Raw genomic sequence first — 25,685 nt, 5'->3', positions numbered from 1 at the left:
AAAGTTAATTGTTGTCCATTACAAATTAAGGAGAAAGTCAAATTACACTTTGTATATACTTTGTTCTGTTTGTGGCTGCCTGTTGGACAAAATATTTTATACCTAGTTATTTAATATTAATATCTTATTCTTAAAAAATACTTTGATCTAGTAAAAGGCAATTCAAATTGGTAGAAGGCTTAGGGAAGGAAGGAGTAATTAATCTCACTGCATTCAAATTATTTTGTAAAAGGTTGTCTGTATCTTAAACTCAGCAATGAGTTAGGTCCATAGGTATCGAAACCCATTTGTGTGTATAGGAACTACTTTAAGGAGTACTTTTCAGGTGTAATCACATAAGTGCGGGTATACTGTGTTTACCTGTAGTGTACTTGTAGTACTGAAAGAAAAGTTTTGAGTTTTGAGTTTCCAGAAGACTTTAGGAAAATAAGTTACCTTTCTTCCATTGATAAAATTCCTAGTCTGGGCAGAGCTCTGGAGAAAGTGGTTTATGCTTGGCACACCTCCCCACCCCCTTCGTGCCCCCCTTAGTGCCCTTCCTGGGGCTGTCACCCTGCCCCAGGTCTGCACTGAAGCATCCAGCTCAGTCAGGCCTGCTCGGTGCCTCGTCAGTGCTCTGAGCCTCCACTCTGCTTGCTTTCTCATCTCTAAGTTAAACTTTTCTGGGTACTGTTTTTAACTTATTTGAAGGGAAGAAAGCTATCTTTATGTAAATTACACAAAAATAAAGTACACATATAATATTTTCTTTACTGCATATGTACTGCCTTTATCTAATTAAAACATATTATTTCCCCCAAATAAAACATTGTACTCAGTTGGCAGTTACTCCTTGCTCTCCCCTCTCCCAAGCCCTTGGCATTCATTTACCAATCCGCTTTCTGTCTGTATGGATTTACCCATTCTGGATGTTTTATATAAATGGAACCATGTAACATGTAACTTTCTTGTCTGGCTTCTATCACTTAGCCTAAGGCTTTTGAGGTTCATCTGTGTTGTAGCTTGTATCAGTATTTCTTTCTTTTTATGGCTGAATACTATTTCTTTTTATGGATATACCACATATTGTTTATTCACTCATAAGCTGATGAACGTTAGGGGTGTTTCCACTTAGGCTATTATGAATAGTGCTGCTATGAACATTTGTGTACAAGTTAATATTTGAACACATTTTCAGTTTTGGGGGGTACATACCTAGAGTGGAATTGTTTTCGTATGGTAATTCTGTTTGTCTTCTTAAGGAACTACCAAAATGTTGTTCACAGCACCTGCAGCATTTTATATACCCAGCAGTATGATGCATGAGGATTCCCTTTCTCCATGTCCTTGCAATCCCTTACTTTCTTTTTTTTTTCAAATATAACCATCCTAGTGGATATGAACTTATCTCATTGTTGTTTTGAATTGTATTTTGCTAATGACTAATGATCTTGAGCATCTTTTTATGGGTTTGTTGCCATTCCATTTATATGTCTTCTTTGGAGAAATGTCTATTCAACACCTTTGCCCTTTTTTTTTAATACTCACCCAAATATGTGTTTCCATGTACACCCATTGGTTTGAGACAGGGGTCGGGTGTGGGAGAGAGAGAGAGAGAGAGAGAGACATCAATGTGAGAAAGAAACATCAGTTGGTTGCCTCTGGTATGCACCCCAAATGGGATCGAACCCATAACCTAGGTATGTGCTCTGACTGGAATAGAACTGGCAGCCTTTCTGTGCATTGAATAACACTCCTACCAACTGAGCCCCATGGCCAGGGCCCCTTGCCCATTTTTTAATTAGGTTGTTTTGGGTTATTATTTTGTGGTTGAATGGTAGGAGTTATTTGTATATTTTAGACCCCTTTCAGATATTTGCTTTGCAAATACCTTCCCCCATCTGTGGCTTGCATGGTGTCCATTGCACAAATATTTTTCTTCTGATAATGTCCAATATGTCTATTTTTTCTTTTGGTACTTGTCCTTTTGGTGTCACATTTAAGGAATCATTGCCAAATCCAAAGTCACAAAGATTTACCCTTATGTTTCCTTCTAAGAACCTTATGGGTTTATCTCCTACATTTAAGTCTTTGATCCACTTTTGGTTATTTTTTTGTATATAATGTAAGGATCCATCTTCATTCTTTTGTAAGTGAATATTCAGTTGTCCCAGCACCATTTGTTGTAAGACTGTTCATTCCCCATTGAATGATTTTGGCACCTCTGTTGAAAATTATTTCACCATAGATGTATGCATTTATTTTTGGACCCTCAATTCTATTCCATTGATTTACATGTCTTGTCTTACTATCAGTATTACATTGTTTTGAGTACTGTAGTTTTGTAGTAAGTTTTGAAATTGAGAAGAAAGAGTCTACCAACATTATTCTTTTTCAAGATGGTTTTGACCATTCAGGTCCCTTGCAATTCCATCTGAATCTTAGGGTTGGCTTTTCTATAACTGAAAGAAAATGCAATGGCTTGCTTTGGGTAGTATTGCCATTTTAATAATTTTCATGAATTCTAATTCCATGAGCACAGTATGTTTTTATATTCATTTAGGTCTTTTTTAACTCTTTTCTGCAATATATTGCAATCTCAGTGTATAATTCTTATATGTCCTTGGTTAAAGTCATTAGTATTTTATTGTTGCTATTTTAAATGGATTATGAAATTTATTATTGGATTGTTCATTGCTGTTTTAGAGAAATACAACTTACTTGCCTATTTATCTGGTAGAAATATCTTGTAAAAATTCTGCAAGTTTGTAGAATTTGTTTAGTCATTCTTTGTTATGGATTCTTTAGGATTTTGTGTGTGTAAGACTATGTCATCTGTGAATAGAGACGATTCTACAATTGTTCTTAGGATTCTCTCATTATCCTTTTAATTTCCGTAAGGTTGGTGGTGATGTCCTCCCTTTTATTTCCGAGTTTAGTTATTTGCATCTTTTTCTTTTTCATTGTTACTCTAGCTGAAAGTTTGTCAATTTTGTCAATCTTTAAAGGATCAAGTTTTAGATTTGTTGGTACTCTCTATTGTTTTTCTATTCTTGAATTCACTTATCTCCCCTGTTTTTTTCTTCCCTTCCTTTTGCTAGATGTCAATTAGTTTGCCCGTCTTTTTCCATTTTTTAAGATATAAAGATGGAGATTTTTTTTAAATTAAGGCATTATTGCCTTAAACTTCCCTGAGCAGTGTTTTCCCTGAATTCCATAAGTTTTAATATATTGTGTTTCTTATCACCCTCCTGAGTTGCGTATTTTATTTAGTTCTTCAGTATTTTATTCTGTGTTTATAATGCACATATACAAAATTATAATAATGTTATTATTTATAAAGGCAGTGTTTATATTTTTCATAGAATTATTAATTTGCTAACTATTTTTCTAGAATCAGTACTTACGTCTGGTATCATTTTTGTTTTCAGTATTTCTAGAAATTTTATGTAGGATCTGTAGATTATTAATTTTTAGTTTTTTAAAATCTTAAAGTGTCTTTCATCCTGTTTTGTGAAGAAAATAGTTTTGAATATATGCAATTATATATAAGCACTTTCTGTTTTATTATTCCTGTGACTTCTACCATCATTGTTTCCTTTGAGTAGTCTGCTGTATATCTAATGTCAATACTCTATAACTGATCTTATCTCTCTGTTGCATTTTATTTTTCAAGTATATTTTATTGATTATCATATTACAATTGCCTGGTGTTTTTCCCCTTTGCCCTCCTGTGCCCTGTATCCCACTTCCTCCAGCAATCCCCTCTCCTTAGTTCATGTCCATGGGTCCAGCATAGCAGTTGCTTGGCTTCTCCATTTCCTATACTATTCTTAACATCCCCTTTCTATTTTGTACCTACCAATTATGCTTTTTAATTTAATTTTATTTTTTAAATATGTTTTATTGATTATGCCATTACACTTGTCCCATTTCCCCCCCTTCATTCCCCTCCACCATGCACACCCCCTCCCCCACCATCCCCCCTTTAGTTTATGTCCATGTGTCACAAGTTCTTTAGATTCTATATTTCCCATACTATTTTTGCCCTCCCCCTTGTCTATTTTCTGCCTACCATCTATGCTGCTTATTCTACCTTCTCCCCCTTCTCCTCCTCCCACTCCCCTGTTGCTAACCCTCCATGTGATTTCCATTTCTGTGGATCCTCTCCTGATCTAGCTGTCCTCTTAGTTTGCTTTTGTTTTAGGTGTGGTTGTTAATAACTGTGAGTTTGCTGTCCTTTCACTGTTCATATTTTTATCTTCTTTTTCTTAGATAAGTTCCTTTAACATTTCATATAATAAGGGCTTGGTGATGATGAACTTTTTGAACTTGACCTTATCTGAGAAGCACTTTATCTGTCCTTCCATTCTAAATGAAAGTTTTGCTGGATAAAGCAATCTTGGCTGTAGGTCTTTGGATTTCATGAGTTGGAATACTTCTTTCCAGCCCCTTCTTGCCTGGAAGGTCTCTTTTGAGAAATGAGCTGACAGTCTGATGGGAACTCCTTTGTAGGTGACCGCCCCCTTATCTCTTGCTGCTTCTAGGATTCTCTCCTTCATTTTAATCTTGGCTGATGTAATTATGATGTACCTTGGTGTGTTCCTCCTTGAGTCCAACTTCTTTGGCACTCTCTGAGCTTCCTGCTCTTCCTGAAACTCTATTTCCCTTGCCAGATTGGGGAAGTTCCCCTTTATTATTTGTTCAAATATTTTTTCCACTCGTGGCTGTTTCTTTTCCCCCTCTGGTACCCCTATAATTCGGATGTTGGAACGTTTAAAGATGTCCTAGAGGTTCCTAAGCCATTCCTCATTTTTTTGAATTCTTGTTTCTTCACTCTTTTCTGTTTGATTATTTTTTTCTTCCTTCTGGTCCACTCCCTCGATTTGAATCCCAGTTTCCTTTCCATCACTGTTGGTTTCCTGTGCATTTCCCTTCATTTCACTTAGTTTAGCCTTCATTTGTTCATCTAATTTGTGACTAAAATCAACCAGTTCTGTGAGCATCCTGATCACCAGTGTTTTGAACTGTGCATCTGATAGGTTAGCTGTCGCTTAGAAGTATTGGCTCTCGGGCTTTGAGCTGTTCTTCCTCTTGAGCCATAATGTTTTCGTCTGTTTGTGCCTGTAACATATGAGGGGCGGAGCCTTATGTGTTCACCAGGGTGGGGCAACTCAGGTTGCTGGGTTGTGACACTGTATATGGGAGGCGGGGCCAGAGAGGGGCAATGGTGTTTTTTCTGCTCTCTCTTGGGTTTTGGTCCCCTCTGCTGCTTCCCACAGGCAAATTGGGCCCTTCTGGTGCTGGTTTCAGGGTGTGTGTGCTTGTGCACCCTCCAGGACCCTGTGGGTCTCTCCAACGAACTCTCTGTGAGCCTGGGAGCCTCTCCCAGCACCTCGACCCCCAGAAGTTTTTCCAGTTGGTGCTTTTAGGCTTTAATTCCCATCACTGGGGCCCTAGCCTACTCGGTATGTCTCAGTGCCTGTGCTTTTGCCTGGTTTATCTGCTTGTGAATATGTGACCGTGGTCAGCCAGCCGCCTTGCACCCTTGCTGGGCCTGCCCGTTGCCACCCCATGCCTGGGATCTGCCAACCGCTGCCTGTGTGCCTGGGTCGATCTGACCGCTTTTTCCTTCACAACCCCTCTCCACCAGCTGCTGACTCCGCCCTTCTTCCTGGTCTGGATGAGTGGTTTGTTGTTGTCAGACTTCCGTACTTCGGTTGTTGTCAGACTTCAGTTTTGGTTGTGTTTTTGTTACTAAATTTTTGTTGTCTTTAAACTTGATTGTGCGAAGAGGTACAGTATTTCCATCTACACCTCCATCTTGGCCGGAAGTCCCAATTATGCTTCTTAAATCCTCCCCCTCTCCCCTCTCTGCTGATAACCCTCCATGTGATCTCCATTTCTGTGATTCTGTTCCTGTTCTAGTCATTTGCTTTCTATGTTTTTTGTTTTTTAGATTCATTTGTTCATAGTTGTGAGTTGGTTATCATCTTAATGTTCATAGATTTGATCTTCTTCTGTTTCTTAAATAAGTCCATTTAACATTTCATGTAATAAGGGTTTGGTGATGATGAACTCTCTTAACTTTATCTGGGAAACACTTTATCTGTGAAGCACTTTATCTGCCCTTCCAATATAAATGAAAGCTTTGCTGGATAGAATAATCTTGGTTGTAGATCCTTGCTTTTCATCACATTGAATACTTCCTTCCAGTCCCTTCTTGCCTGCAAGAAGTTGCCTTCCAGCCTGCAAAGTTTCTTTTGAGAGATGAGCTGACAGTGTTATGGGAACTGCACTGTATGTAACTAACTTCTTAGATTTTGTTTTAGATCAATTTCCTATTATTTATTTTCTAGCAAGTGAGCCTTTTATTGTATCTAATCTGCAGTATTGTCTTTGGTGTAACTATCGTTTTATTTTTTAAACCCTTTCTAAAAAATACTGTTCTTAAGTAATATATATATAGTGTAAAAACTTCAAGACAAAACAGGAAGCCATAAAATTGCTCTCTTATAGCTCCAGAAGTAACTACAGGCTTTGGAATTTTTGTAACAAGTTAGATTAGAATAGCAAGTGATAATTTAAATTCTTAAAGGAGAAGCAGTTTTAAGATATTTCATAGTTACATATTAAAAATAAGAGTGGTTTATAGCCAATTATATTTGAGGTCAAAATGGTTGAAATATTTTGGAAATACACAATGCCAAACCTTGTAGATTTTATGAAATGGTTAATTTTACAAGTTTATATGTGTGTATACTATCACAGAAAAATAAGCTTTCAATGTATTCAAATATATAAGTCTAAAGTACAAGGTATAACTTTTAATTAGGGCTAAGGGTAATTAGAATTATTATATGTCCTGATTGTGATGGTGGTTACATAGAAATGTGTGTTAAAATCCATTAATGCATGTTAATTTTTAAAAAGTTCACACACACAAAAGTTTAATGCATGTTAATTTAAAAAATAAAATTTTAAAAATAAAAAAATATATATGCTGTATTTTGAAAAATAAAATTAAATGGATAGGTTTTTCAAAGGTTGTATGCAGTTTATTACATACATGTTCAGTGGTAGTCTTTACCAGTTTCATTTTGACCTCACTACAGTTTTAAGACATAAAACTTTTTTTTAAGATAATGCAGAATACCCTGGCTAGTGTAGCTCAGTGGATTGAGCACAGGCCTGCGAACCAAAAGATCGCAGTTCGATTCCCAGTCAGGGCACATGCCTGGGTTGCAGGCCAGTTCCCAGCAGGGGCCAGTTCCCAGCAAGGGACGCACGAGAAGCAACCATACATTGATATTTCTCTCCCTTTCTCCTTCCCTTCCCTTCCCTTCTACAGATAAAGAAATAAAATTTAAAAAATGTGATAGAAGATTTTTTTTAAAAAAAGATAATGCAGAATATACTTACCACAATATGGTAGGCCAGGATTAGTAAACCTCACTAACATTGACATCTTTGTTAATGGTAGCTGTCTTGTGCATTTGAAAATATTTAGCAATACTCTATTAGATGTCAGTAGCAACCCCCCCATCCCTCCCTACATCATGACAACCAAAAATGTTTTCAGAGGTTGCTGTATATACTTCAGGGTGGAGGAGTGTGTGAGGAGACAAAATCGCCACAGTTGCAAATCACTGTACCAGGCCTTAGTGGCTCACACTTTTTGAAATACACGTTTCTTTGTTTTCAAAGCTTGTCAAGCAGTTACGGGGTGGAATGATTGTATATTATGGTAACAGATCTGTATATATAATCTACCTTTTGCTATAGCATGGATGGAACTGGAGACTATTATGCTAAGTGAAATAAGCAAGTCAGTGAAAGAAAAATACCATATGATCTCACTTATAAGAGGAATCTAATGAGCAAAATAAGCGCTAAAGAGCAAAACAGAACACGGAAACATGACAGACTGACAGCTCCTAGTGGGGAGGAGCATGGTGGACAATGATGGAAAGGAGGGGGAGGGATTAAAGAACATGCATGATTGACATGGACAACAGTGTGGGAATTGACTGGGTGAGCAGTGGGTGGGCTGGTCAGCGGAGGGCAAAGGGGGGGCATTGGGACAGCTGTAATAGAATAAATAAGATTTTAAAAAATGTTAGGAGCTTTAGCTGATCAGCTATTTGAACTCTTTCAGCTATTCAGTAATAGAAGAAAATGGAATTGAATATGATAGCAGCATGGAACAGCCTAATGATTCATTAACAGTCAATCATAATGATTCCAAAGATTCAAAAACGGATTCTCAGGTAATTTGAGGTAGGGAGTCATCTGGGAACTTTTTTTCATTCTAAAGAACAGCATGCCATTTAACAACTTTTTATGGTTAAGGAATATGCTATACGTAATGTATTTGAGAATTTGAACATTTTATTATCCATAGTTCTATCACATTTAGTTATATATACCCATAAGTTTTATAAACAAGAAAGTTTCTTATGTTGAATTACATTTTATAATTTCAGGTTGCATTTCTGTGGACAGTTTTATTTTAATAGAGTTGAAATAAAATATAATAAAAATCAACAATTTCATTTAAGAACTGCTTTCTGTCTATATCAGTCTGTGAACTAAGAACTCTTGCTAAGTATAAAGTGGATCATTAACTGAAAAGTGAATGACATTTCATTTTTATTATAAATATTCTATTTTTTAAAGTTATGATGTTTATATTTTACAAACACCTAAATGATTGTTTATTTCTTTCATTATTATTATTTTGCAAAGCATCCAACCTGTATGGACTCCAGGGATCCTTCCATTGGACAAAATAATTCTGGTAGAGTTTTACCCATCACTACTCATGAAGCAGATAATTCACTCACATCACAGAATATACCAGGGCCCCTGACTCAAGCACAGACTCTTTCTACAGAGAAATTTCACCTAGTGGACCAAAATGGGCAACCTGTTCAATATGAACTTCAGTCATTGGGAGATTCTAATGCACAAATGGTGAGTATATTTTATAAATAACCAGTTTTATGCTATTTGTTAAATTATATTAATATATGGCCTTGATGTCTTTATTTTATTGTTTAATTTTTCAATTACACTTTACTTTCAGTATTCTTTTGTGTTAGTTTCAGGAGTACAGCATAGTGATTAGATAATCATTTACAAGTGTTCCCCTGATATTTCCAGTACCCATCTAGCACCATACATAGTTATTGCAGTGTTACTGAGTATAGTCTCTGTGCTGTACTTCACATCCCTGTGACTGTTCTGTAACTCCCAATGTTTAGTTCTTAATCCCTTCACCTTCTTCACCCAGTCAGTTTCTTTACACTACTAACTTACATTGGGATCAGCCCATTCTGTATCTGTGCCCCTCCTAATAGTCTGGATGGATGTGGTTTCTTTAATTCTGTAGTTGTCAGACTTCCATTTAACTCAGTTTCTGACAGTTCTAAGTGATGGTGGTTCTATATTTTAGTTGTAATTTTAATGTTGTTGTGCAAAGAGGTGAGCCATGTCTGTCTACACTGCCATCTTGACCAGAAGCTCCCCCAAATTATTTTTTAAACCAGAACTTTGATTATAAATTATACAAATAATCAGTCATTTTATATAAAATTAATCCTCATCTCTTGTTTCTAGTCTAGGGCATTACAGAGTTAATCTCTGTGCTTTTGTTCCCATATGATCTAGCTAAATTCTTGGGTTGAGAGTTACTGGTTGAGAGGTGGCTAAGTGTAGAGAAGCACTTTTTGTGTGTGTCCAGTCTCAATGAATTTCTTGGTCTACTTAAGGACTGAAATGCAAAGTAAGGGTAAGCTTCTGAAACCATACTGTGTCACCAGCAGAGGTTAATATGCAATAAATAATTTAGATGTGAACCAACTACATTTTAATATTTCATGTCCAGTATTTCTGTAAATTACAGAAATACTTCTGTAATTTCTCACGTTATTTGACATTTACTCTATTTGGTCTTAGAGCATTTAGTAAGTTTGCATGTTCTGAGAGAAAGATCAAGCACTCTAAATGTATGAAGTGTTAGGGTTTCACTCATAATCCCTTTCCTAAAAAAGGTGTTTTTAATTTTTAAATTATATTTATTGATTATGTTATTATGCTATTGATTATGCTATCACAATTTTTACCCCTTTGCCCCCCTTCACTCAGCACTACCCACTCCCTCAGGTAATCCCCATACCATTGTTCATGTCCATTGGTCATGCATATAAGTTCTTTGGCTACTCCATTTCCTGTATTATACCCTACCTCTCCATGGCTATTCTTTTTGTTTTTCATTTTTTTATTTTAAAAAAATTTATAACTTTTATTGATTATGTCATTACAGTTGTTCCATTTCCCCCCTTCATTCCCCTCCCCCCTGCACACCCCCTCCCCCCATTCCCCCCTTTAGTTCATGTGCATGTGTCGTAAGTTCTTTAGATTCTACATTTCCCATACTATTCTTGCCCTCCCCCTGTCTATTTTCTACCTACCGTCTATGCTACTTATTCTCTGCATCTTCTCCCCACTTCTCCTCTTAGTTTCTGGAAAATGTTTATGATTATATTTATTGAGATGGGTTTTTATTAATTTAATTTTTTTCAAATGACCCCCTTAAAAGGAGGAATGCAGTCTCTATCAGGCATGCATCATCAATGCTTTCACATTTTTACCTAGCAAAAAGGAAGTGTAGGAAAGTGGAACAGAATGAATAAGGAGAGTTAATTGCACTAGGTAGAGGTAAAATAATAAAATTGTGTAAGCAGAAAGTAGTGTGTTACATAATAAAGTTTATAGGCTGACTAAAAAATCTAGAACTATAGGATAAACTTATTTCAAATATGAATTTATTAGTTGTATCTTCAGATGTTTTTCCTAAACTTCAGGTTATTTTTTAGTTGACATTCTTCTAAATTTCTGGCAATGGGTTCAGGTATTAAACTGAAAGGAAAGTATTATAAATATAATCTTTTTTTAAAAAAAATATTTTATTTATTTATTTTTAGAGGGGAAGGGAAGGAGAGAGGAAGGAAACATCAATGTATGGTTGCTTCTTGTGCATCCCCTGCAGGGAACTGGCCCCTGCCAGTATCTGGCCTGCAACCCAAGCATGTGCCCTGACTGGGAATCGAACCCCGACCATGTGGTTTGCAGGCCCGCGCTCAATCCACTGAGCTACGCCAGCCAGGGCTCTATTATAAATATAATCTTTTCTCTATGTTTTTAGACTTTTGGGGACTCTGTAGTATTCCCTGTAGACCAAGAAAGGATACATATAAATACAGAGATATAAAAACAAATGCTGTTTTAAGTATATATATAACAAGTTATTGTTTTTAAACTAATGAAATAAAATCATCTAGATGAGTACTACACAAATAGGTCAAACATTTTTGGGTAGTACAGTGAATATAAAAAAGTTAATATATTCAGTTCAATCAGAGCCTTGTTCAGATTACTAAGTCATTAGGTCTCACCCCTGTGTAATGAATAAAACATAGGTGGTTCAGGTCCTAGGACATACAGTCCAACTGCCTGTCTTCATCCTAGTCTGCCACCTATCGGTTGTGAGACTGGAAAAAGTTTTTATGTATCTCAGTGTTTTCATCTACATAATTGTGATTTCATCTATAGTAGTACTGACCAAAGAGGTAGGCATGTCTTTAGTAATTTAATTAATAACTGTTAAATGACTGTAGGCTTATGCATTTGATTTCTTTTTTAATGCTTCCAAGATGATTGTTGCCAGCTCATTAGAAAATGGACAGGTGCTTCGTGTAATTCCATCTACCCAGACAGGAATGACACAAGTGATTATACCTCAAGGGCAGCTTGTGGATATGAATAGTCCTCAGGGTGAGTAATATTTGGACATAAGGAATTTTATAATGTTTTAAAGAAAGAAATGTATATTTAGGAAAATCATCTTATCAAAGTCAGTGCTAAAATTGGTTTATTTGGGCAAAATTGTGCACTGAATAAGTAGAAAAAGTTTTATAGCCCAAGTAAATTTCAAGTTCATTTTCAACTCCTGTCTAGGTTAGCTGTCTATTCCATTTTGGAATTCTTTGAAGCTGGTTAACTCTTGCTTCCTCTCAAATGACCAGTGAGCGTAAAATAAATTCTTAATTATAACAACAGTAATAATAACAACAACAATAACAAGAATATGGGCTAATAGCTATTGGAGAAGATTTTACATTTGTATTTATATCAATGTTGTTGTTAGCCGTGTGACTTAGTACTTTTTTTTTAAGGGTACTTGCATCCTCTTTGCTCTTTTCCTCTTTCTCTTTCAAATTCAGAAATGAGACTCATATTTCCAGTTTCTTTTTATTTTATTTTTCTTTACCTATTTAATAATATCACTAATCTCTTCCTTTCCCTTCCCTTGCTTTTTTATCTATTTGAATCTCTTTTCTAACATCATAGCTGTACTGTTTTGTCACTATTCACAGTTAATGATTTAGGGTAGATATTTTTACCTTGGTGTTACGATTCTTTGTCTTTGTTAATATTACTAAAATGTAAGAAACAAGCATAGTTTGAAGAAAACATTATAAACATGGTATAGAAACAAAGAGTCAGTTTTACATTTTCCTATTATACTGTGAAACTCTTAATACATATAGCAATTACTTCTACCACTCTTGTATCTTAGCTGTTCAATATAAGTACCATTCTTAATTACATTATTTTAGTAGTCAGTATTATAATTGGAAAGTAAACAAGTTTATCAGAGAGATTCTCAGTAAAGCATTGTAAGTTTTATTATCTTTAGTTTCAGAGCATATCTTCCCTGTCTTATTTCAAATATGTAAATTATAGTTAGTTACATTCTCAGGGTCTTATTCAAGATACTGGTGTTGCTTTGTTCTTGTTACTGTGGTTAAGATGCCTCTGAAGAGAAACCCAGCAACAGAAACTTACCAACTGTGAGAGTGGATGCTTTAGCAGAAAATAACAGTGCTTATATTCTTCATCCACAAGCATCCCTCACATTGCCCACGACAGTGACCAGGTGAGTCAGCAGGAAAGAGGAACTTATCTTTTGTTATCACCATGATATTTTTTAAGTTATTCCATCTAAAGCTTCCTTACTATAGAAAAGATCAGAAATTCAGGAAATAGAATAAATTATTATCAAGTATATATTTTGATGTCATCTTGGCAATAAGAGGCTACTCTAGAAAGTATGACTATCCGCCCTGGCTGGTGTAGCTCGGGGGATTGAGCGTGGGCCTGTGAACCAAAAGATCGTGGTTCAATTCCCAGTCAGGGCACATGCCTGGGTTGCGGGCCAGTTCCCAGCAGGGACGCAGGAGAGTCAACCATACATTGATATTTCTCTCCCTCTCTCCTTCTCTTCCCCTCTAAAAAAAAAAGTATGACTATCCTAAGTGCTGCTTTTACTTAGTGACCCATTCCTATGATATTTTGAAGCAACCTGAAAACATCTGATACTAACAGTTTTTAGAATAAAAAAATGCTATTCTAGATCCTAAAATTTTTAATGGTTTCATCACATTTTTATGCGTTTAATTTCTCTGTGGTAAAGTATTTAAAACTGTGTTTTGTTAACATTTATTTCAGCTTTTACTTTTGCTTTAAAATAACACTTTATGCTAATTTAGGAAATAAAGATAATGGTTTTTATATTATTAATATTCTTTTTTGAAAAGATTTCATTTATTTTATTTTTAGAGAGAGGGGAAAGGAGGGAGGGAAATGTGTGAGATGAAAGCGCAATCATTTGCCTCCCACAAGCCCCCAACTGGGGATTTGGCCCATAACCCAGACGTGTGCCCTGACAGGGAATAGAACTGGCGACCTTTTGGTTCTCAGACTGGCACTCAGTCCACTGAGCCACACCAGCCAGGGCTGTATTATTAATATTCTTTAATTGTCCTATGAACATATTTTAAAATTAGTATGATACTTATGACTCTTAGTCTTGACATAATATCATGCAGTTGACATAATATCATGCAATTCTTAATAAGTCATCTGAAGATGTTTTACTAGCTTATTTTTTGATAAATGAAAATAATGATATAATGATAAGAATATAAAATAAGCTTTTAGAGAGAGAGATAAAATACTTGAATTTGTTGGAACCACAGGTAGTTGGAAGAGCTAACCTGGGCCTTTTCATTAGCAGTTAGTAAATAGTCATGATTAAAGAAAATTATAATGAATATGCTTATCAGATCGGTCTGTCATTATTATTATAGTTTCTTATTGATGATCTCAGTCTTTTGTCTTTGATACCAGCAAAGAGCATAAAGCAGTTGAATGCCATGTGTGTGTCTGTGTGTGTAACTTCTAATATGTCTTTACATCCATTTCCCCTGGCCCCAGAATGCTTGAAGAACCGTTCCTGGCCCCTCTCCAGCCACTTTCTTCTAACACACCCATGTGGGCCTGCCGTCTTAGGAGCTGTGAGGTAAGCTGAAAATAATCCTTACCTGGATTCACTTAATGAACTATAGTTCATCCCAAAATGTCCACTTCTGAATATGACTAACAGAGGCTCTACCTGTACTGTTTTGTTCGTGTTTATTCTAAATCTGACCTCATCTAGTCTTTTATTTGTTAGAGGTTGTGAGTTCTGTCAAAGCAGAGGTCATATAAATCTTCTCACCTCACTATCATTTCTTCCCTTGTCTTCCATGAAACTTTGCTATCCTGTTTCTCTACTTTTTATTTTTTGACCATTCTTTCTTTGCTTGCACTTACTTATTTTTATATTCACAGTGGAAATTCTTCAGATTTCACTGTTTAACCTTTTTTTTTATTTCTCCACATTTTATCTTTTGGAGAGCTTATTAACTTTGTTGGCTTTCCACTATCACTTTTATAAAAATGATCCCCAAATCTGTACCACCAGCTTTTTATTTTGTTTTTTAAAAAAAGTTTGAATTTATTGGGGTGACACTGGTGAATAAAATTATGTAATTTTTCGGATGTACAATTCTATAATACATTATCTGTATATTGTATTTTGTGTTCACCACCCCACGTCAAATCTCCTTCCGTCACCACGTCCCCCCTTTACCTTCTACCTTACTTCTTCCCCCCCCACCCCCTTTCTCTCTATACCACCATTCTATGGTCTATGTCTATGGTGAATTATTAGCTTAATTTCTTCACCTTCTTCATCCAGCTTCTTAATCCCCCTTCCTCTGACAGTTTTCAGTTCTCTGTATCTGGGAATCTGTTTTTATTTTGTGGTTAGTTTATTTTGTTCATTAGATTCCACATGTAAATAAAATTATATGGTACTTGTCTTTCTCTGATTGGCTTATTTCACTTAGTGTAATACTGTCCAGGTTTTTCTATGCTGTCACAAAAGCTAATATTTTCTTCTTTTTAAAGGCAGAGTTGTATTGCATTGTGTAAACGTACCACAGTTTTTTTATCTACTTGTTGACTGGTGGGCACTTGAGCTGCTTCCAAATCTTGGCTATTGTAAATCATGCCGCAGTGAAGATAGGTTTGCATATATTCCTCAAATTAGTGTTTCATGTTTCTTTGGACATATTATGAGAAGTGGAATTGATAGGTCATTAGGCATATCCATTTTTAATTTTTAGAGGTAACTCCTTACTGCTTTCTGCAGTGGCTGCACCAGTTTGCATTCCCACCAGCAGTGCAGGAGGTTCCCTTTTCTCTCCATCCTCACCAACACATGTTGTTTGTTGATTTATTGATGATAGCCATTCTGGCTGGTTTGATATGATATTTCATTGTGGTTTTTAAAAATATTATTTATTTCTATCACCATTTATCCTCCCATACCCTTTTCAACCTCTACCCACCCCCAGCCCCCATAATGTTTTAATTATGAGGTACCTTTGAGTACTCAAAGACATTGAGCACCTTTTCATATGTCTTTTGGCCATTTGTATGTCCTCTTTGGAGATTGGTACAGTCACTGTGCAAAACCTTGTGGAAGTTCCTCAAAAATTTAGAAATGGAACTGCCTTATGACCCAGTGATTGCACTTCTGGGCATATATCTGAAGAAACCCAAAATGCTCATTGTAAAGAATATATTACACCCCTATGTTCAGTGCAGCATTATTTACAATAGCCAGTTATGGAAATAAGTGCCTATCAATGGACAAGTGGATAAAAAAGCGTTGGTGCATATATATACTATGGAATAGTACTCAGCCATAAAGAGGAATGAAATCTTACCATTTGCAACAGCATGGATGGATGCTAAGTGAAATAAGCCAGTCACAGAAAGTCAAATATTTTATGATTTCATTTATATGTAATCTAAAAGACAATGTAAATCAACAAACAAAACAAACACACAAAGATGTAGAGAAGAGACTGATGGTTGTGAGAGGGGAGTTGGGCGACTGGGTAAAAAAATGGTGAAAGAGATTGAGAAGTTCAGATTGGTAGTACAAAATAGTCACGGGGATGCAAAGTACAGCATGGGAAATATAGTCAGTATTATTGTAGTAACTATGTATGGTGCCAGGTGGGCACTGGAACTGTCAGGGGAAACAGTAGATTATATGATTGTCTCACCACTACGCTGTATACATGAAACTAATAGAAAATAATATCAAATATAAACTGTAATTGGGAAAAATTATAAAAATAATTTAAAAGAAAAATACATAAAATGTATTAGCAAGATAGAAATTAAAAGTGGAGCTAAAGAATAAAAACAAGAATGGAGTCATAAAATGGAAGTAAGAAATGTGTATCTTGATGAACTACGTGCATGTCTGTGCGTGTGTCTGTGTGTATGTATGCACACACACATGTGCCAAATGTCTACAATCTGAGCATCTACATTCAGGAGAAAGGTGGCTTCTGCAGTACAGGGAATGACTGAGCACAGGGATGTGGCAGCTGACTCTTCAGCTGTCTCCACCCAGCGACCAGCCCCAGACTCCCCTCATGCAGCTCTAGTCTGCTTTGCCCTCCCTCCGCTGGAACTCAGGGGTAAAGTTGTAAACCATCTGAAGATTCTGAAGGAAGACGGGGGTAGGATTCACAATTTTCAGTCTATGGGGGAAGATAAGATTCAGACTCTTTTGAGAGAGAGGGAGAGAGAGAATTAACATTCAAAAGGGAAAACCTAGTTAATTCGTAAATTTTGTGTCTACTAGGTACAAGTACTGCATTTTGCTGTATATAATGTGCACCCACATTTTTGTGCGCATTATACATGAGATTATTATACCCATTGTATATTATGCACATGTATAATGCGCATCCTTATTTTTTCCTCAAACATTTGGGCAAAAAAGTGTGCATTATACACAGTAAATATGGTAATTATGCTAATTTTCCTAAGCTACCAAAAAAGATTTCATTACCTATTTTTGATGCTAAGGTCAGACAGGAATTTCTCTCAGAGAAGGATCTTCATGAAAACAAGGTTGATATAATGAACAAATTCTTTTATATAATTTTTATATGAGATATACTACAATTTTCATAGGTTTTCAAAATAGATGGTATCCTATCGAAATCAGTTTCAGTAAAGGATGCCCATAGGGGACCAGTAGATTGTGGCTAGTTTTATGCTCATTTGGTTAGATATAGGGGTAGAATTTTAAGTATCTGGAAGAAGGGATATATGATATGTTCTTCAAGCTATCTTCCCTAAGTATTATTAATCTCAAACAAGATTTTGATGAAGTCATTGTGACAATGAGTTTGGCATTCTCAAACAAATACCTAGACAATAATCTATTTGATGAAGCTGGTTGAATTCAGATCAGATCCACTGGTCATAACAGACCATTGATCTGAGGGGAGAAATGACATTATCTTTTGAGAGCTGAGGAGTCTTTCATCTTGGACAGTCGCTTCATTAAATTTTTTGTACAATGAAACATATTTGCTAATAATTTTGTTATTTAATTTTTACTACATGCAGAAAATTGGAGATTCATACCGAGGCTACTGTGTAAGTGAGACTGAATTAGAAAGTGTTTTAACATTTCACAAACAGCAAACACAGAGTGTCTGGGGGACCCGCCAGTCTCCAAGCCCAGCCAAGCCAGCCTCACGTTTGATGTGGAAATCCCAGTATGTCCCATATGATGGAATTCCATTTGTCAATGCAGGTACATTTTAAAAGAAATATTTTAAAAGGTTTAGCAGTAGCAGTGATCCATTATGAAACTGTGGTTTTTGTAAGGTGATTCATTTTCATTTTGGAAGATGATAACTGAATGTTAATTGATAAAAGGTATATTAAACAAAAAAGAAAATATAATAAACCAATTTTTATGTTGTAAAATTGTATTTATTGTATTAAATAAGTCATGCTTCCTCTAGATGTTGTGCTAAAAATAGAAAATAAAAATATTGAAATTCTAGGTAGAACTATTTAATACAAATTTAAATAATAAGCAATTTTATTATTTTAAGTATGTATATCTCTTGGGTTTTGTTTTTGTTTTTTCATCCAATCTAGATAGACTGTTATTCTCTCTTCATTTGTCTTGTGGTACAAATTTGTGTCCATTTTATATAGCTTATAATTCTTAAGTTACTTTATAGAATTGCATACAATCAAGAATTATTTAGAATTTTAATATTAGGGTTCTCAAGCATCAGGTGTATTATATATAGTATTCTCAAACACCGATGTTTACTAAAGCAATATAGTTTCAAAGAATTCCCAGAGATTCACCCTAGGACTAGTCAGACACCACCGAACCTAAAAATAAGTGATTTATTTCAGGATTAATCAGGTACTATTCAACTGGAATCTTGGACTTCTGAGGGTAAAGAGAGTAGAGGAAGATAAATGTAACTTCTTCTGCTCAGGTTTATTGATATTCTATAAAAGAAATGGAACATTTTTCAGTTCCCTAGTTCTAATCCCTCTCTTACCTCTTCACAAGCAGCCACTACATGAATTTGGTGTGTATTTTTCTAGTCTGTTTTTATACATTACCATACATGTTTGTATTTTTAATAACATGTTTTGTTTATTGCATATTTAAAAATATACATGCGTAGTAAACTGTAGACATTATTATATAAAATTTCACTCACCCCCCAGTTAACTCAATTTAATTATGTAACAGTCTAGCATATGACCAAACCATAATTTTTAATAAATAATCATTTAGGTTGTCTCCAACTTTTCTTTTTTTTTAATATTTTATTTATTTATCTTTAGAGGGAAAGGGAAGGAGAGAAGGGGAGAAGTATCAATGTATGGTTGCCTCTTGTGAGTCCCCTGCCAGGAACTGGCCTGCAACCCAGGAATGTGCCCTGACTGGGATTCAAACCACGATTGTATGGTTCGCAGGCCCGCACTCAATCCACTGAGCTACGCCAGCCAGGGCCTTGTCTCCAACTTTTCAATATCGCAAAGAATGCTATAGTCAGAGGTCCACAATATACATTTTCTGTTGAAAATATGTAATTAGTTTTTTTTAATGTAGATGTGTTAAAATGGAATTACTGTATTATGAATCATGCCTATTTCATCCTTGTAAGAGTCTTTCAAATAGTTCACAGAAGTGGTTGTGCAGGTTCAAAAATTCCTTCTCTAAAATTTTTTGTACAGATGTGTTTTAGAATTCTGAATTTTTGGACATTAAAAGGTAATATTATAAAATACTTCTAGCACATATTCTACAGAAAGTAACATGTGATCAGACAAGTAATATTTTATGGATAGTCAACATTAAGGAATTAATCAAAAGTATAAATGACCTCCTAAAGTTCAGGTCAGGATTTACAGGTAAATGAATTCCAAAAATTTTTGTTTTTTGAGCTTTTTAGATTCAGAAATATACACAGAGAATTGATGACCTGTACCAGTTTTTACTCCTTTCAGCTATGTATGAAAATTTCCCTTTCCCACTTTCACTGTATGACTTAGCATTGTCATTCTTTTAAAAATCTTTATATTATGAATATTTTCATACGTATATCAAAGTAGTAGCAATAATATTTGAAATCCTATGACTCCGGGTATCTATCATCTAGTTTCAGCAACTATCAGCATGTGGTAAATATTGTCTCATCTATATCCCAGCCCACTTCCTCATTCCCCACTCCCAAGATGATTTTACAGTAAATTCCAGATATGTCACTTAATCTACAACTAAAGAGATAAGGACTCTGTCTGTCTCTGTCTGTTTCTATGTATACACATATATGTGTATATATACACAGTATAATGAGAATCCCATTATCACATTTTAAAAGAATTAACATTAATTTCTTAATGTCAAAATGTCCAATATTTGGATCCCGTAATTCTTTTTGTATAGGTTTGTTCAAATTCACATCCAAACAAAGTTCACAAATTATATTTGGTTAATATATCTCTTAACTCTATTTTCATCTAAAAATTTCTGTCCTATTTTCTTCAGATAGTTTGTTATGTAGAGTTTGCCATATTCTGCATTTTGGTAATTCCAGCTCTGTCATGTAGGTTAACATGCTCTTTTATCTCCTGTACTTTCTGTAAACTGCCGAATCTAAGAGGCTTGACTAAATGAAGATTCAATCTTCATAAAAGTATTTGCAAGAATACCTCGTAGGTTCTGTGTACTTCTTATTGCTGTCTATGTGTAACACCTTTTAATGATGTTAAGATTGATCAGTGGGATCAGTTGTTGTAGAATATGTCAATTATTTTTATTTTTGCCAATCTGAAGAGTGTGAGATAGTATTTTACTATTGTTTTGATTTATATTTCCCTCTTTACTAGTGAAGTTGAGCAACTATTTATTTTTTCATTTATCATCCATTTTTTTCTTTCTGAATTGCTTGTTCATAGCCCTTGACCATTTTTCCGTTTGGTTGTTTATTTATTTTTTTTAAATTATTTGTTTTTTTTAATCTCTTATATGTGTGTTATAAAATACTGTTTTTCAAACTGCTATTTTCATTTGTATTTTTGGTATCTTTTAAGTACAAGTTTTACACTTTTTAAAGTAAAGATTTTATTTATTTATTTTTAGAGAGAGGGGAAGGGAGGGAGAAAGAGAGGGAGAGAAGTATTGATGTTTGAGAGCTACATCGATCAGTTGCCTCTCATATACTCCCAACTGGGGATCTGACTGGCAACTGTAGCCTGTGCCCAGACGGTAATCGAACTGGTGACCTTTCAGTTCACAGGCTGGCACTCAATCCGTTGAGCCACACCAGCCAGGGCACAAGCTTTATGTTTTGATATCAGCTTTATCAACATTTTAAGTTATGATTTGCACTTTCAATTTTATATTTTTGAAGATTGCTGTACCCTAGTATAAAATATTCAACTTAAAGTCTAAACTGCATAGTTTTTACTTCTACTCATTTGTATTACCTATTGCTGCGTAACAAATTACCCCAAACTTGGTGGCTGAAAACAACAAACATTACCTCATAGTTTTTGTGCATTAGGAATCCAAGAGTGGATTACCTGCCTCAGGTTCACAAGAGGCTCACAAGACTGCAACTCATGTGTGAGCTGGACGGGGGTGGATCTGCTTCTAGGCTCATTTATGATAGTGTTGGCAGATTTTACTCTCTGCCAGGTGAATCTCTGCACTGGGCTGACTTACTACATGCCAGGTGATTTTTCTCAGAGCAAGGGCAAGAGAGTACCTAAGATGGAAGTCACAGACTTTTAAAATAATCTACTATCAAAAATAATATCTGTCAATTCAGTTATATTCATTAGAAGTGAGTGAATAAGTCTAGCCTTGTTCGAGGGAAGGGAATTACACGAGAACGTGAGTACTAGGAGGCAGGGATCATTGGAGGCCATCTTAGTGACCGGTTATCAAATTGTCCTAACAGCCCAAATAGGAAAAAGGAAATAATTAATTTCTATTTATAAAATGGTAAGTTTTGTTATTAAAATCATGTATGTAAATACCAGTTGACATTCAGTAAATGTAGTATTTACTTGTTTCTTTAACATGTGGTATATTTGGTAAATATTGTAATTAACTATTTTTAAAAGATTTTATTTAATTTTAGAGAGAGGGGAAGGGAGGGACAAAGAGAGGGAGGGAAACATCAATGTATGAGAGAAATACTGATTGGTTGTTTATCACATGTGCCACAACCAGAGACCAGGCCACAACCCAGGCATGTGCCCTGACTGGGAATCAAACTGGCAACCTTTCAGTTTGTAAGACAATGCCCAACCCACTGAGCCACACCAACTGGGGCTTGTTTGTACATTTTATTTTAGTAAGATTTATTGCTGTTTTCTTTCTCTAAAGTGCTTTAATGAAAATACAGATTTTGACATTGCTACCACCAAGTTATTTTTAATCTAGTATCCAGAACAGATGGATACTTGATTTAATACCAATAGTTGGTTTTGGCCCACAGGGAGTAGAGCCGTGGTAATGGAGTGTCAGTATGGGCCAAGGAGAAAAGGTTTCCAGTTAAAAAAAATCAATGAGCAGGAAAGCAGGTCTTGCCAACTCTACAAAGCCACTTGTCCAGCCCGGTAAGCTTTCTTTTATTTTCTTATGAAGTACTTATTTTTGAATAGCTAATATACACTTTTTAAAGTTTAAGCAGCTCCAGAAAAATACACAGTGAAATCTGAGCTTCCTCTTACCCCTACTTCCTCTTTAAGGCAACAGCTCTTGCCAGTTTCTTGAGTTACCCTCCATAGATATTCTGTGTATATATGTATACACACACACACACACACACATATATTCTCCTTTACCCTCATAAATATAAAAGATCTCAGTGAAGTTTATTAATATTTTCTTTCCTTAAAGTTTAGGTAGTAGTGTACCTTTTTTTGTGCTATGAATTCACATTGATTTATTTTCATTCTGAATGCCTATTTTGATTATTTACTGCACAGCTATTAAGCTTCATAGTAGTTTGAATATAATAACATATACTACTGTACACTTTGCCTTTATTCATTCCAAATCTATCTCAAAGTTGCCATATCTGTACATAAAATCACTCATTTCTTTTTTAAATATTTTTTTCAATGTATTTTTAAAATCAAATATAGTTGACATACAAGATACTAGTTTCATAGTTCCTTCTTATTAATAGTTATATAATAGTCTATTTATGGACAAATTATCATTTACTTAATTAGGCCCATAATGATGGATCTGTAGGCTTTATTTCTTTATTATTGCTGCAGTTAATATTGGATTGGCCAAAAAGTCCATTTAGTTTTTTCTGTAAAATAAAAGACACATTTTTCATTTTCACCAGTAACTTTATTGATTTGGGTATTTTGAGTATGTTGACTATTTCCTGCTAGTGGCTTCTAGTGAGTAGAGGCCAGGGGTTCTGCTAAACACCTTCCAATGCCTAAGATGGCCCCACAGCAAAAAATTATTTGGCCAAAATGCCAATAGTACCAAGAAATTTCGCAAACCACTTCTGACACGTTCAATCAGTCACAGTGCATTCTCCATACATAACACAAATCTTTTTTTTTTAGTTTCAGTTGTGTTTTCACCTTTCTTGAGATAATAAAGCATTTGAAATTTGAAAATTTGTGTATTTTCTTCCATCTTCAATATTAAAGTGGCTGCACACAAATTCACTGGTTTTGATAAGTTTTTAAAAAAATGCAGACTGATATGACAGCTGTCACAATACAACTTAACAAAATTGTATCAAATGAGTTAAAGACAACTAAGCACTACTGGAGCTATTGTATGGAAAAAATGTACTACTAGAGCCATCATATGGAAGAAACTGAATCAAGTGTTTAGCCAGCCCAGTATCTTTGTACCTATTTATATGCTTGCGCAATTATATCAATAGGATAAATTCCTTGAAATGTTATTGCTTGGGAAAAGGTGGTGTTTTTTTTTAAATTTGACATTTAAAAAGAAAGTTGCTTTTTAGAGAAGTTTTTACCAATTGTGGTCATAGCAGCAATGTATGAGACCAACATAGTAAGTTTTAGGTAGAGTAGGGCAATGGAATTTTTATTGCTGTGGGTGAGAATGAAAAATGTGAACCAATAAAATCTTTTTATAATGTCTTATATTCTTTTTTCACACATTGAAAATGTTTCATATTATCAGGTTCAATAAAATTTTAAAAAGGTAATGTAAAGGTTGGACTTAGTTGATATTTGAAACATTTTAACATCATATCTTATATCACAAACCTCAGCATTCTCAAGTTTTTGAGTCCAGTTCAGAAGACTTTTCATGTTTAATCTGATCAAGTTAGCTTTAGGTTGTATTTAAACTTGACCATGAAACAGAGTTTTCAACTAATTTTTACATATGGTAATCTAAAACTTTATATGTGACGGGAGAAAAGCTATATATGTGAAGAAACCATTTTATTCTTTTTTATTCTATAAGTACTTGATGAGTATCTACTGTGTACCCTGCAACTACATTGGGTGCCATGGGAAAGAGGGCAGCTAAAAAAGGTGTAAGATTTTGTTTAAACATGAGGAACTTAAAATGTTGTTGGAGTAGATCAGTAAACAAAAACTTTCTGAGAACATGATAGTATAGTATGGATTACCTAACTGTCTTCAGAGGGAATATATCCATGCAAACTCATTAATAGCAAAGAAAATACTTAGCTAAGAAAGCCTGGATGCCGAAGTTTAGATTGAATTTGGATACATAGAGAATTAAAGGAATAATATTATAGGCAAGGAGAACTATATACATGAAGATATGGCATGGTTGTATATTTGGTATCAGAGGAGGAAGGATGATTCTTTCATTAAGATGATAAATTTCATAGGAAAAGCAATTTTACATTTGAAGTAATTAAGATTAAGATTAGGTAAATAAGCTAGAATCATATGGAATGCCTTGAATGCTGCCAAGAAATTTTACTTGATTAAAGGACAGATAGATTCTTTAGTACAGTAGTACATATGTGAAGATTTACTGTGGCATTGATGTATTAAGTGGATTTTAGCATTGAGATTGGATGTCTAGAGGCCCAGAGTAGGCTATTAAAGTAGCCCAGGTATGAAATGTTTATGGTTTTCAGGAGAATGGAGAAGTGGCAAATCCAGAAAAAAGTGCTAATATCCAGAAATGTTTAGATATTTTTACTGAAGTTATGATTGTTGTTAACTTGTTAAGTATTATGATGCACTGAGAGTGTGGCATATCTTTTACGTAATCTTCTGAATGCTTTCCAGATTAATGGAATTTTTTTCTAAACAGTAATGCTTCCATTAAAGTTCTGGTTGATAAATTAGGTTCTTTTAAGATTACAATATAATGAAAAAAATCTTTTTTTTCCTTATAAAAAGAATTTACATTAAAAAGGTACAAAAGTTTCCTGAATATAGAGTTCCCACAGACCCCAAAATTGATAAGAAAATAATCCGAATGGAGCAAGAGAAAGCCTTTAACATGCTAAAGAAGAACTTGGTAGATGCTGGTGGTGTTCTTAGGTAGGACATTTATATAGTTCTTTTATTTTATAAATTAATTAGCTCCATTTGCAAGAATTTCTTCTGTAAGAAAAAATATAATTATGGTTTCTAATTATTTCATTTTAATAAATTGTTTTTATAGGAGAAGGGTGGTATAAGGGGGTTAAATGGTAATGAAAAAATTTTTTAAAAAAATATTTTTTATAAGGTGGATCTTTCACTAGTAGTTCCCTAGGTATTAAAGTAATTTACTACTGTATAGGCCATTGAGTTTATCAGCCAGATGTCTTGGCTACATTTGACCAAAGAATTCTGTGTGCCATATGGAATTTTTTTTCCAAAATGACAAATACATTCTTAGC

General features: G+C 34.8%; 1 protein-coding gene across 6 annotated transcripts in view; it reads left to right on the top strand.

Moving 5' to 3' along the window:
* The window catches only part of CARF (calcium responsive transcription factor), a 59,345-nt gene that overhangs the window by 4,541 nt on the left and 29,119 nt on the right, over positions 1 to 25,685 (top strand). For 5 of the 6 annotated variants that reach the window (XR_005066074.1, XR_005066073.1, XM_037043570.1 and 2 more), the window contains 8 exons: positions 8,138 to 8,249; positions 8,728 to 8,955; positions 11,697 to 11,817; positions 12,856 to 12,982; positions 14,323 to 14,407; positions 17,875 to 18,064; positions 22,299 to 22,419; positions 25,198 to 25,341. Coding sequence is in view for 4 of the 6 variants with exons in the window: in XM_037043570.1 (XP_036899465.1) it covers positions 8,181 to 8,249; positions 8,728 to 8,955; positions 11,697 to 11,817; positions 12,856 to 12,982; positions 14,323 to 14,407; positions 17,875 to 18,064; positions 22,299 to 22,419; positions 25,198 to 25,341 (1,085 nt within the window). In the remaining 2 variants the exon portion in view is untranslated. Of the gene's footprint in view, positions 1 to 8,137; positions 8,260 to 8,727; positions 8,956 to 11,696; positions 11,818 to 12,855; positions 12,983 to 14,322; positions 14,408 to 17,874; positions 18,065 to 22,298; positions 22,420 to 25,197; positions 25,342 to 25,685 lie in introns of those variants that run through there. The other variant, XM_037043573.1, reaches the window with a different exon arrangement.

Source organism: Sturnira hondurensis, unplaced genomic scaffold, assembly GCF_014824575.4.
Source record: "Sturnira hondurensis isolate 20B ecotype Veracruz unplaced genomic scaffold, ASM1482457v3 Scaffold0004136, whole genome shotgun sequence".
Classification (NCBI taxonomy): domain Eukaryota; kingdom Metazoa; phylum Chordata; class Mammalia; order Chiroptera; family Phyllostomidae; genus Sturnira; species Sturnira hondurensis.
The sequence above is the reverse complement of the archived record's forward strand: the minus strand, read 5'-3'. Positions and strand labels throughout refer to the sequence as shown.